The sequence below is a fragment of the Schistocerca nitens genome, chromosome 2 (genome assembly GCF_023898315.1).
Source record: "Schistocerca nitens isolate TAMUIC-IGC-003100 chromosome 2, iqSchNite1.1, whole genome shotgun sequence".
Classification (NCBI taxonomy): Eukaryota; Metazoa; Arthropoda; class Insecta; order Orthoptera; family Acrididae; genus Schistocerca; species Schistocerca nitens.
Genome location: NC_064615.1, coordinates 877,611,924 through 877,625,967, shown reverse-complemented (window position 1 = coordinate 877,625,967; position 14,044 = coordinate 877,611,924). Strand labels below are relative to the sequence as shown.

General features: G+C 40.6%; 1 protein-coding gene across 1 annotated transcript in view; it reads right to left on the bottom strand.

Moving 5' to 3' along the window:
- Positions 1 to 14,044, bottom strand: part of LOC126235408 (glutamate receptor ionotropic, kainate glr-3-like) — a 161,047-nt gene that overhangs the window by 123,450 nt on the left and 23,553 nt on the right. The window contains exon 3 of the mRNA XM_049944130.1: positions 1,396 to 1,695. Within this exon, the coding sequence (XP_049800087.1) occupies positions 1,396 to 1,695 (300 nt within the window). The remainder of the gene's footprint in view (positions 1 to 1,395; positions 1,696 to 14,044) is intronic.

The window sequence follows — 14,044 nt, the reverse complement described above, 5'->3', positions numbered from 1 at the left end:
TTATTCGACACCACAAGGAGCCTTCTAGCTGTGAGAATTCCCTACTAATGAGTAGACACAAATGGAGAAATTTATTTTACCCATCACGAAAATACTTATGGAGCATGCAGCTTTATACAAAAAGTATCGGAGAAACCCAGCGTTGCCTAGGTATTTATTTATAGCTGTGTGTCCATGCCAGTATGACGCAGCGTCTGGCCTTGTGCTTAATGTTCGTGATGTCATGTCTCCTGAACTGTGAGTCGTACAATGATACAATGTTGTAGGTACATTCGGCGGAATATGTGGATACTGTCTAGAAAATTTATTGCGAACGCATGTAGTAGCAAAGAGATAATAAATTTAAACGTTGTGCTTCGTGCATTACGTTTACTGCATGACCAGCGGAAAAATAGTAGGCGATAAACATTTTTCCTTTCATCATATTGTAGCGGCTGTCAGAAAGAAAAAAATAATAAAGATTTAAAATTGTGGGTAAATTTTGCTGCAAGTCGCAAAGTGCTCTTTATTGTCAAATACTGGATGAATAAAATCTGGAATTTCAGGCGTCGTGGGCTACGCACCTCTTTCTTCCCCACACTCACGTACTTGATAGGTAGCTGGTTATACCTCTAAAACATACTCCGCAAGCCCCTAATGGTGTGTGGCGGAGGGTTCTTTCGGTACCACTATCTGATCCCTCCAATCCTGTTCCACTCGCTAGTAGTGCGCAGGAAGAATGATTGTCGGTAACTCACAATATTGGCTCTAATTTCTCGAATTTTTCCTCGTGGTCAATACACGAGAAGTATGTGAGGGTAAGTAACGTCATAGTACTGTCATAGTACTTACAGTGGATGCTGATGCAGTTTGAAATTCCTGTGTGATGGTTTGGATAGGTGTTGCCTATTACACATTATTACCCTCTTCACCTGTCGGCGGTCTCTGTCAGCCAACAGACGAGGTAAGCCTGTATACTTTTGTGCTGTACTTGTCCCTTCACATTTCCACTTCACTATCACATCGGAAACAGTGGACCTATGGAGTGTGGAAATCTCGCGTACAGACGTATGACACAAGTGACACCCAGTCACCTGACCATGATCGAAATTCTCTTCTCTCACGATGTGTAATAACTACTGGGGTTGCTGATATGGAGTATCTGGCTGTAGGTGGCAGCACAATGCACCTACTATGAAAAACGTATGTTTTTTTGGGGGGGGGGGGATCCGGATACTTTTGATCACATAGTGTATTTGAATTCTGAAATTCATGTACCATAAACATAAGAAATTATAAAACCCAGACTGACATCTGGTCTCCTTGTAAGCGCACGTACCTTCTCAGATTTGCAGATGGTACAAAACTTTTGCGAGCAGTTTAAGTCATAACTTCCTGCAGGAAAAGCCGACTTACCTCGACCACTCCAGTCTTCATTTCGTAACCCATCAGGTCGTTCCGTCTGCTCCTGACGCTCTCTGTTGTGCAAGCGAGGCCTGTGCTGTGGTCCCACGTGCAGAACTTCTTAGTCGCCAGCGGGAAACCATTCGCCACTCTGTATACCTCCAGGATGTCGACAGTGGCATTTGTCGACGGGAAAATGACGAAAAATTGGGAGTCGAACTCAATGTGGACCTCGGAAAGCGCGGCGTCTGTGTTTCCATCGTTCAGTAACAGCAGCCACGTGAATTCCGACTGCCGCTTCACCAACAATTCCTGTGCGAACGTAAACAAAACGTCGACACAGAGATCTAACAAATATTCCAGGTTTTCGTAATTCTCATTGTATGGTACGCTGTGAAATTTCTTGTCCATACTAATCCGTATCAAATGGTTCAAATGGCTCTGAGCACTATGGGACTCAACTGCTGAGGTCATTAGTCCCCTAGAACTTAGAACTAGTTAAACCTAACTAACCTAAGGACATCACACACATCCATGCCCGAGGCAGGATTCGAACCTGCGACCGTAGCGGTCTTGCGGTTCCAGACTGCAGCGCCTTTAACCGCACGGCCACTTCGGCCGGCCACTAATCCGTATCCATACCATCTGTATTTCCGTATACATATCCACACTAATATTACAAATGCGAAAGGAACTCTGTTACGCTATCACATCTAAACCTCTGAAGCAATTATAATGAAATTTGGTATGGAGATAGCTTGAGCGCCGAGGAAGAACATAGACTACTGTTGGAAGCATGTACTACAAGATATTTATTTATTTGAAGAATACAACGCGAAATATGGAACAACAATTATTCTGTGGGAAAGCTATTTACGTTTTGACTTTTGAACTTTACCATATTTGTAAAATAGATTTTTTGGTTGATACTTCCTACATAAAACCATTGAAAATAATGAATGCAGTGTTTATATTAGAGTCATCAACATGGTTAATCCAGATTTTCACGCTAATCTATGTCACGAACCCCTCACATTTTAGCCGCTGAGCATCACGTATCTTTTATAGCTTGTGAGACGCTACAAGACTCACAATGACGGCGTCATTTAAATGCTGTATGAAAAAGAGAGAGACGTCGTGCTTTAGACGTAGAAAATGGGAGGTTTTTAGTGAGGATGCGTTTGATTACGATATGGGGTGGCAGCCGTCGATAACAGGCAGATATGTCAGGGCGTAGACATTATTGTGCTTACAAATATTATTGCACGGATATGCAAATCATTTATTTACTTTCTTCGTCACCTTAGCTCTTTTTGATAATTTCAGGAAATGCACATTTCATTTTAGTACCGTCACCAACACTTATCATAACAAAATTACTGCTACGGGTCAACAGCTCGTGGTCTTTTAGTTAGCATGCCTGACCCTCGATTATGGCGTCCAGGGCTCGATCGCTAGTGCGGGTCGCCACTTGAATGTGTGTGTGTGTGTGTGTGTGTGTGTGTGTGTGTCGGTCTGGATTGTCATCATCATTTTATCATCATCGATGCGCAAGTTGCCGAAGTAGAGCCAAATAAAAAGACTTGTATCAACCCGCTGAACACCCCAAAAGCGGTATCCCGGCAAATAAAGCTATACACATATTTCATGCTATTTCAGTAATATGAGAGTGCAGCTGCGTGTAACAGTTAGATTACAATGCTTTTAGAATCATCAACATATTTAATCCATACTTCTATACTAATGTTATTAAACGTGGAAATAATTCAGTCGGTTACATTCTTATGATGGAAAAATTTCCATTTAATTTGGTATGAAGGTAGCTTGAACTCTGAGGAAGAACATAAACTACTTTAGGAAAAAAGGTTTATATTATAAACAGCACGGTTTGGAGTTTTTAAACAGTTCATTTAGGAACGTTGTTAGTTTGTGGTACATTGATAGCAGTTGGTTTGCGGTAAATCGATAGTAGTGAATCACCAAACATACGATGTGTACTCTGATTTTTGTACTAGGTAGGTAGGGTACGGAACAAGTCAGTATTATCATGATGTTTACAATACAGTGGAGCACAATCTGACTGATTCATGACAAAAATCATAGCAACTAACATTACATCATAATACATGACAAGAAATAATAATATTTATAAATACATTATGAGTCATTCATATTCGGAATAGTTAAAATTAATGCTTGCATTAAATGTCTCACTCATCTATACAATAAAATGTTACATAAGTACTTGCTCATTTACACTAAGAACTCACTTATTGAATACAATGAATTTACTACAAGGTACTCTTTCAATTCGCTGTTGAATTTTGATGTTTCAGGACAAACAATTTTGATGTTTCTAGGTACAGCAGTGTAAACTTTGAGGCCCGAATAGTTTACTTCTTTCTATACAAGGGTAAAGTTTGACAGTTCACTGTGTAATCCCTCTTTTTACCTTGCACTGTAGCTATAATATTCGCTATTGATGTTGAAGAGAGAGTGATTTTTATTAATGAAAAATGCAAGAGAGAAAAATATACTGAGATGTCATTGTAAAAGCCTGGGGGTTCTGGAACAGATTTCTTCACGAGTGTTTTGTATGCACACCACTTATGAAGTGTATAGCTCTCTTCTGATCGATGAAAAATTTTTGAGCATGGTGCCGTAGGATAACACTGTATGGAAGTTTCCAAAGTTAACAGCTCTAACGGTATCCTTATGTTTATATCATACATTTATACGTAAATCAAAAGCTAAACAATGAAGCCTTTTTTTTCAGATCTATGATGTGGTTGCACTAGTTTAGTTAGCCTTCGACGTACACACCCAAGAACTTAGTAAAGCTCACTTGCAGTATATATTGTTCACAACATTTTATATTTATATCCTCTTCTTCTTTCTGCGTCACATGAGATTGTACACAATGAATTTTATTGACATTCAAAGAGAAAAAAGTGTTCAAATGGCTCTGAGGTCATCAGTCCCCTAGAACTTAGAACTACTTAAACCTAACTAACCTAAGGAGATCACACACATCCATGCCCGAGGCAGGATTCGAGCCTGCGACCGTAGAGGTCGCGTGGTTCCAGACTGTAGCGCCTAGAACCGGTCGGCCACCCGGCCGGCCATTCAAAGAGTCGATTGGAGTTAAACCACTAGAGAATATCATGAAAAAAGCTGTTAGCAGAGGTTTCGGGGTTTTTCTCTGCTGTTTTATCTATTAAGAAAGTCGTATTATCAGCAAAGAGGGTGAAATTCCCCACTGAAGTGCGACAGTGTGGGAGGCAAATTGTAAACATGAGGAATAGTAAGGCCCCAGCACCGAGGCTTGTGTAACTTCAGTGTCCATTTGCCTCAAGCTGGAATTCCATTACTCTCAGTAATTGTTACCCTCTGCTTCCTATCTGTAAGATAAGGTTTAATGCACGTCACCATTTCTTCACTTAACCCACAGAAGTTTGTTTTATTTAATAATATTTTGTAGTTGACACAGTCTAAAGCCATGAATAGGATACCGATTGGTGCCAATTTCCAGTTAATAGATTACAGAATTTGATTAGTGAAGAAGAAAACAGCATTATGAATTGATATTCCTTGCCGGAAACCAAACTGATATTGAGAGACAATATTATGGCTGTTCAGGTGAGCCACGATTCTCCAAAATCAGTTACTCTAGGACTTTGAAGAAACTTGTTGGCAAGGATATTGGGCGGTAATTCGATCTACATCTACATGATTACTCTGCAATTCACAATTATGTGCGTCACAGAGGGTTCATCGAATCACTTTAAAACTATTTCTCTACTGTCCCATTCTCGAAAAGGCACAGGCAAAAAACGAGCTCTTAAATATTCTTGTGCGAGCTCTGATTTCTCTTATTCTATTATGATGATCATTTCTCCCTGTATAGGTGGGCGCCAATAGGACATTTTCGCAATCGGAGGTGAAAGTTGGTGATTGAAATTTCACGAGAAGATCCTCCGAAGCGAAAACCGCCTTTGTTTTAATGACTGCCACGCCAGATCATGTATTAAGTCCGTGGCACTCTCTCCCCTATTTCGAGATAATACAAAACGAGCTGCCCTTCTTTGAACTTTTTCGATGTTCTCCGTTAGTCCCATCTGATGCGGATCGCGCACCACACCTCGTACTCCAGACAAGGGCAGACAGGAGTGGTGTAAGCAGGCTCTTTAGTAGATCTGTTGCGCTTTCTAAGTGTTCTTCCAATAAATCGCAGTCTATGGTTTGCTTTCCCCACGACATTATCTATGTGATCGTTCCAGTTACTCGTAGTTGTAATCCCGAAGTATTATGTAGAATATATAACATTTATTTTTGTGTCATTGATAGTGTAACCGAAATTTAACTGATTTCTTTTAGTAATCATGTAGATGTCTTTACTCTTTGCATTATTTACAGCCAATTGCCACTTTTTGCACCATGCAGGTATGTTGAATATTGCAGTTGGAATTGATCATTTGATAACTTTGTAAGGGTAAATGACTGTGTCATATGCAAACAATGTAAGAGGCTTGCTCAGATTATTTTCTGAATCTTTTCTGTAGACAAGGAGGGGCGGAGGGCGTATAAGGTTTCCTTGGAGAATGCCGTATGTAGTTTCAGTTTCACTCGAAGATACACCTGTTTCTCACCTTTTTTGAAAAGTGGTTTCACACAGGCATATTTTAATATAAGTAGGACAATACTCTAAATTAGGAATTAATCAAAAATGTGACACAAGACTGTACTTATAGAACCATAAAAGTGTCTAAAGGTACTTGTTGAACCCCGGAAGAAAGTTTTGCTATCTTTTTTTGACTGTCTGCTTGATTTCGCTAATTGTGATGGGAACTACATGCATCTGACCAACTCTGTCACTATGAGCTTCATACAGAAGTGCTAATGTATCACTCACTGAGCGTTTACAGTCAATTTTCGCAGCAGCTGTTAAAAAATATCTATTGAATGTATTAGCAATTTCATCTATGTTTCTTACAATATTTCCACTCTGACATACTTCTGTATCAGACATATATTCTAATTTTTTCGTGCTCCCAATTTTATAGCTTGGCAAATGGTTTTGCTCTGCGTTGTTTTTGCTTTTTTGTCAATTCCGGATGTAATGTACATAGTTCTGGATTCTTTGTAATTCTTTTTAAAATATTACAGTACACACTGTAATTCCCCTTTTTAAATGGATCATCAGAAAATTTCAGGGATTCATATAAATTTCTTTTTGTTCTGCAGCAAATTCTGCCCCCTTTAGTAATCCAGGGTTTCCTTTTAGCAACCTGCGGATTGGTTGTTAAGTTTTTTTTAATACTGCTTCAAACAGTGATACAAATTCGTTAGATAACAGGTTAAATTTCTCGTTAATATTTCTTTCCATATAATGTAGGGCTCCAGTCGATCTGCTATAAGAAAAGTGTGAAGATTTCTAGCCTGTCATTATTGATTGGCCTGTAAGATTTAAAGGATTGATTAGTTTTATGACATAGGTTAATATCATTTACTGTAAGCAGTTGACCATCAAGATCTGACAGTCCATTGATGATTTGCATTGTAGTGGTACAGTTGATCCTGCCTCCGTCCACAAGAATATTGTGAATTAAGTTCTTACAGGTACATGTTACTCTAGTGGGAAAGTTAACTACCATCAGGTTAAATGATTCCATAAGGGGATCAAGTTCTCCCTTTTGTTGTTTTTTGTTAAGCAGTTGATATTAAAATTCCCCAAGAATATTTAATTGTTATTTTTTTTTTGAATATATACCGTTCAAAAGGTGTTACATATAGTTCAGAAAAATACGTATTTGCTCTTTAGGAGCCCTGTACACTGCCAATACTGTAACTGATGTATCATTAGAAGTAATTTCCGTTTTACAGGCTTCAAAGTATAAATCTACGTAATAATTACTTATGTCTAGCAGTTTAAATTTTACATCATTTTTAAAGCAAATTATAGTTCTTCCTTTCTCCTTAATAGATCTACAATGACTCGCTGCCAGTGTGTATCCACACAGTTTGACGCATTTCAGATCCACTGGTAACATGGTGTTCTGTGAAACATAATACCTGTGCATGGCTTATAGATATAGCATCATTAATGTTAAGATGCAGTAGTCCCAGTTTGCTTCGGAGACCTCTGATATTTTGGTAGAACACACACAGTTTGTTGTTACTGACAGTGGGTCGTTGTTGTACTTTGATGGTATAGCATCACGCAATGGACTTGAAATGTTTTTAACACTACTGGAAAAAACACGGTTTCTGGAGTTGTTCAACAGACTATTACTTCTCAGATTGTCTCTGTTCTTACTGATTGGCGTAAAGAAGTCTTGGAAACAGACTACTGATGTTTATTTGAGAATAATAATCTTGACTTTAGTTGTTGAGTCTTCTTTTCTATTTCACTAAGCAGTTCATTTACTACAAGGCGTTTTCCCAGACTACTGAGGTATAGGCCATGAGTAGTGTAAAATCTGCTGCCGATGTTATTTACGTTCACTGTACTAACGTTTTTAATAAGTTTAGTAATTGACTGAAATCGCTCATTCGCTGCACTTACTTCTTGATTCATGCATGACCATTGTGGTAGGTCATAACTATGTGTTGATATGGGTCAGGTGACTTAAACATTTCTGTAATTCCAAAGGCTTCTGATGTTTCGTTTTTAGAGATATCGTTCGATCTTCCAGTTGGATCAAGGTAATCATCTGAGGATAACTTACCGACTGCTGTCGAGTTTGCATGTTTCCGAACTTCTGCTGGACATGCACCTCGTTTGATGAATGCCGTAGCAGCAATCGTGGTAGGTGTTTCATTTATATGACAAGCGATTCCACGCCAATGGATGGCTTTCTGCTACAAGAATAACTTTTTCAAATCGTAGACGACAGTGTTGGGGAGTGGCAGCGTGTTGACCCCACTTACCTTCAGAGCTATAAATCATCTCCGCACTGTTTGTTCTAGAGTCTGTTGTGTGTCGTTCTTATATGCTCGCGATGTTTAACTCAGAAATCTTACAGAGCTCGAGATTCTCGTTTGTATTCTTCCGCATACTTCAAACTTTTACGTAATTTAGATTGTTCTTCATTGAGGGGATCACTTTTCCACATCGGTAATGAAACATGTCTTTGCAGCAAACATGCATGACACCAGTCTCTCTCTCTCTCTCTCTCTCTCTCTCTCTCTCTCTCTCTCTAAGTTTAGAACAAACACTTCCATTATCCTTCGTTTAACTTAGACTATTACTATTATTGTGTTCTACCGATTTACTATATGATTCATGCCGTATTTGTTTTTGTTTTACGTGTGATGTTTCCTGTATTAACACATTTAGGCCATATTGTTTGCACACACAATTCGAACAGAACCAAATTTTCTGTTTTGCATCAATATTTACACAGCTGAGCTGACGTATAGTCTTATATTTAAAGCATAACATACCTTTATTTGCTGTCTTTTTGCAGTAGCATAGTTTCGAGTTTATATTTCCAAGAACTTCGTGAGCGTACACATTTGATAGCGTGCTTGCAGCACATACAAAGTAATTCGCTTTTTTGTCTGCTTCTGCAAAGCGCAAATTTCCTTCTGGAAACCTCCCCCAGGCTGTGGCAAAGCCATGTCTCCGCAGTATCCTTTCTTCCAGAACCGCTAGCTCTGCAAGTTTCGCAGGAGAGCTTCTGTGAAGTTTGGAAGGTAGGAGACGAGGTACTGGCGGTAGTGGTGTTGTGAGGAGGGGTCGTGAGTCGTGATTGGGTAGTTCAGATGGTAGAGCACTTGCTTGCGAAAGGCAATGGTCCCGAGTTCGAGTTTCGGTCCGGCACACATTTTTAATCTGCCAGGAAGTTTCGTATCAGCGCACACTCCGCTATAAAGTGAAAATTTCATTCTGGAAACTTCCCTCAGCCTGTAGCAAAGCCATGTGTCAACAATATCCTTTCTTCCAGGAGTGCAAGTTTCGGGGGAGAGCTTGTGTGAAGTTTGGAAGGTAGGAGACGAGGTACTGGCGGAAGTGAAACTGTGAGGACATGTTATGAGTCGTGCTTGGGTAGCTCAGATGGTACAGCACTTGCCAGCGAAAGGCAAAGGTCTCGAGTTCGAGTCTCGATCTGGCACACAGTTTCAATCTGCCAGGAAGTTTCATATGAGCGCACACTCCGCTGCAGAGTGAAAATTTCATTCTGAAGATTCAGGTTGTTAAAACCTTTTTGTTGACACATTTCAGAGTGAACGATATATTCTAACGACGGGCCATGCCTGAAAAGCACCAGTCAAAAGGTTTTAACAACAAGTAGAGTCATGTTGCTGGCAACCTTCAGCAGTGATAAGGACGTGACCAGTGCAGGTACGGAATGAATAATGAAACCACGTTCCAATAAACACGTAAGGGTACTGTGCCTCAAATGCAACAGTTTCATCTTAAGTGCTGATGCCTTTTCATAACAAAACTATGGGTTTTATTTGGGAGGGGCTACAGTACTATCGACGACGTGATATATTTACTGCATACTGATTTTAATCTTCGTAACAGACTATTAAGAGGTGGTACAGGAACATAATTTGTGCTGAGCCTCAATAATTCCGGAGCTAAAATAAGCGTTCACGTGCTGTTATGTGACCTCCATACGACTGAGGCTTTGTTTACTTCATGGACTATGAGTGCAGCGGCAGCTCCATCACGAACTGTATAGTTAATTTTTTAAGCTCCTGGAAAGAGTCTGTTAAGTTTTCATATAGCACAGAACGCCGTAGTGGAACCAGCTGTAGCTTAGAGCGCGAAATGACAAACAGAATAGGAAGTATGCTACAAGTCCTCGATATAGGCCACCTGCACCTGCATTGTGGAACTATCGTCTCACGACTTCAGCATGTCGGAGACGAAAATGTAAGGACAAGATGTGATGAGCTGCACACTGTAGTCGATACTATTAGTCTTCAACAACTAGTAGGAGAATTGAGGACGAAAGCTGGACGAAAAGACTCTTGGGGTACTTATCAGAGAGACTTAGGTGAAGAGAACACCACGAGAAAACATGACTCACCATTATCGTGTGATCAGATGAGTGAAATTAATCAATTTTACATATATATAGTGCGATTATAGCGTGTAGACAGGTTAGCATTGCGTTTATACCCTCCTGTTACGCAGCATTATGAGCCTGATATTTTATGAAAGTAGTCAATGATGTTTAAGACGCACTTAAAACCAATTTCCAGTCTTGTATTAATATTAGCGAACTGGTCCATATCGTATTCAAAATTAATAATAAAACAAAAGATCACGCTGTACAGCATGTTAATAAGAAGACTGACTGAATTATAATATTATAAACCAGAGAGAAGATAAAGAACCATAGTCATAAAGCCTCAATTGTTGCCTTGGAAAAAGGTAAACTTTCCTACGTACACATCTGCAGCAGTCCTCGAATATACACAGTGATTCGGCTGCCCCTACCAATCGCTTTTATGCAACCCACAACGCATTCAAATAAGACACACATAAGATTTTCGTATTCTCTCGCTCGCCATGCACAAATTATTGGCCCTACAGAAAAAAATGAACAATTCCTTTTTGTAGGAAATTTAACATCGGTGAATTTTGTATTAGGATACGTTTTCGCTAGAGTCCGTAGCATTGTAGTTATTCAAGAAAAACTTACAAAAGTGACCTTCAAATGCGTTTTTCTTGAATAACAGGGATGTGTGCCCTCCAGCGAAAATGTATCCCAGTACGAAATACAGCTACGTTAAGTTTCCTCTAAGGAAGTCTTGTTCATTTTTTCTGTAGTACTAATAGTTTGTATGTAAAGAGCTAGAGAATATGAAAACCTTGTGCATGGTTTTTGAAAGCATTGCAAGTTGCATAAAACCTATTAGTAGGGGCAACTGTATTTGAAACCTCACACGGTAATATTGCACCACAATGCAAAAGGAGCCAAAAAAGTGGCGTATCCCGACGATAACATGGACCATCGTGTGGCAATTCGTTTTCTGCGTTTGAATGAGAATGATGATGTTACAATCCATAGTGAGTTGATGGAAATACGCGGCAACGATGTACCATCATATGACGCAGTGGTTATTAGATGTAAACATTTCCAAGGTGGTAAAACAAGTCTGAAAGAACAAGAATGAAGTGGCAAACTATCTCTTTCTAAAGCACCGGAATTCGTTCGAGAAATGGAGGCCCTTCTGTTGGAAGTTCAGTTGGAAGTTCGGTGTATCACCGTCATGGGTCATCTTCCGTCACGTCACCTTTTCGAACAAGAGGAAGGCCGCCACCTCACACGTATTCCAGAAGCTGGCCAAACTGACGTTCAGTGGATATGTTGCTGTGTCAAGCCAATGTAGATGACTTCTTTAGCTGCGAGTGCTTGATGTATCACAACGACCCCGAAATAAAGGAGTCAAGAAAGCAGTGGAAACATATGGATAACCACCGCCAGAAAGAAGATGAAGATTCATTCATACAAGGCAAGATGATGCCGATTGTTTTTTTAGGACTGCCAAGGTTTGGTGGTAACGCATGGTTCTTGTCAGTGATGCGAACAGATGACGCTTGTAAGGGAAACATCTTACCCACTGACTGCTACCCCCTTCTTGAGATCAAAAAACCAATGGCTAGCAGGTATTTCCAAACGTCGAGGAGAGGTTCGAGGTGGAGCTTGTGGGATCTTGCCCAATCGTCGCTTATAGGATGCCTAAGGATGCTACGTTCTCGGAATGCTATACAACAATCTGTCCGCAACTCGTGGTCTTGCGTTAGCGTTCTCGCTTCTCGCGCACGGGGTGGACGGGGTTCCCTGTCTCGAGATCACTGGGTGTTGTTCTGTCGTCTTCATCATCATCATTCATCCTCATTACGGTCGGAAGATTGCAATGGCAAACCACCTCCTGTAGGACCTTGCCTTGTACAGCGGTACGGCTTTCCCGCATCGTCCCTACACTCCTCGGAGTATGGGACCCATACCACAATCTAAGTGAATAACATTAGCAGTTTTATTTCTATAAAACAAATCTGTCAATACTTTGGAGATACATCAGTGTCACAAGTAACATGCAAACAGTAATAGTCATCGCTGTAGACAAAGTTCCCGGAAGTTGACACACGTCACTGAAAACTACCGTCCACCATACGGTGCCGATCTCAGCGGCAGCGGCTCGCAGGAGCGGCGCTTTTATTCACTTCTTGTAAGGGCGCTCCTGGGGCGGGACAGTCCAATTCCGCGCACTATTGGCCGACGTTTCCTCACTACCTTCTCTGGTGTTGTGTTCCGCATCATCATTCCAGCGCTTGTGGTTAGCCAGAACAGGGCTTACCTGAACAGTCCAAAAGCAGCGTTCCACAACAAGGACTCTGTCACTTCATTGAAAGTAAATGTTCAGAGAATGACTAAAACCATTGGGAAGGCGCTGTTAATATTTTCAGCGGCACAATTACAACTTAATTACTAGTCTTTTTTTTAGTCATCTGTCTTTTGACTGATCTCATGCGACCCACCACGAATTCGTCTCCTGTGCCAGCCTTTTCATCTCAGAGTAGCACTTTCAACCTACGTCCTCAATTATTTGGTGCATACATTCCAAACTCTGTCTTCCTCTACAGCTTAACACGCTACAGCTCCCTCTAGCCCATGGACGTTATTTCCCGATGTCTTAACAGATGTCCAACTATGCAGTCTCTTCATCTTGTCAGTGTTTTCCATGTATTTCTTTCCTCACCGATTCTGCAGAGAACCTTATCAGTCCACCTAACTTTCAACATTATTTTGTAGCACCACTTGTTAAATGCTTCGATTCTCTTCTGTTCCGGTTTCTTCACAGTCCATGTTTCACTAGCATACAATGCTATGCTCCAAAAGTATATTTTCGAAATTTCTTCCTCACATTCAGGCCTATGTTCGACATCAGTTGAATTCTCTTCACCAGGAATGCTCTCTTTACCAGTGCTGGTCTGCCTTTTATGTCCTCCTTGCTCCATCCATTATGGGTTATTTTGCTGGCTAGCTAGCAGAGTTCCTTAACTGCACCTACTTCGTGAGCCCCAAGTCTGAAATTAAGTTCCTTTCTGTTTGAAACTTCCTGACAGATTAAAACTGTGTGCCGGACTGAGACTCGAATTCGGGACCTTTGCCTTTCGCGGGGAAGTGCTCTACCATCTGAGCTACCCAAGCACGACTCACGCCCCGTTCTCACAGCTTTAATTCCGCCAGTACCTCGTCTCCTACCTTCCAGACTTCACAGAAGCTCTCCTGCGAACCTTGCAGAACTAGCACTCCTGGAAGAAAGGATATTGCGGAGACATGGCTTAACCACAGCCTGGGGGATGTTTCTAGAATGAAATTTTCACTCTACAGCGGAGTGTGCGCCGATATGAAACTTCCTGGAAGATTAAAACTGTGTGCCGGACCGAGACTCGAACTGTTGTTATTTCTCGCGTATTTCATTACTTTCGTCTTCCTTCCATTTATTGTAAATCCATGTTCTGTACTCATCAGACTGTTCATTCCATTCAACACAACCTTCGATTGTTCTTCACTTTCGTTGAGGTTAGGAATGTCATCACCGAATATTATCATTCATAGCTTTCAACTTTCAATTTTAATCCTACTGCTGAACATTTTTTTTATTTCCGTTTTTGGTTCTTCGATATACAGAC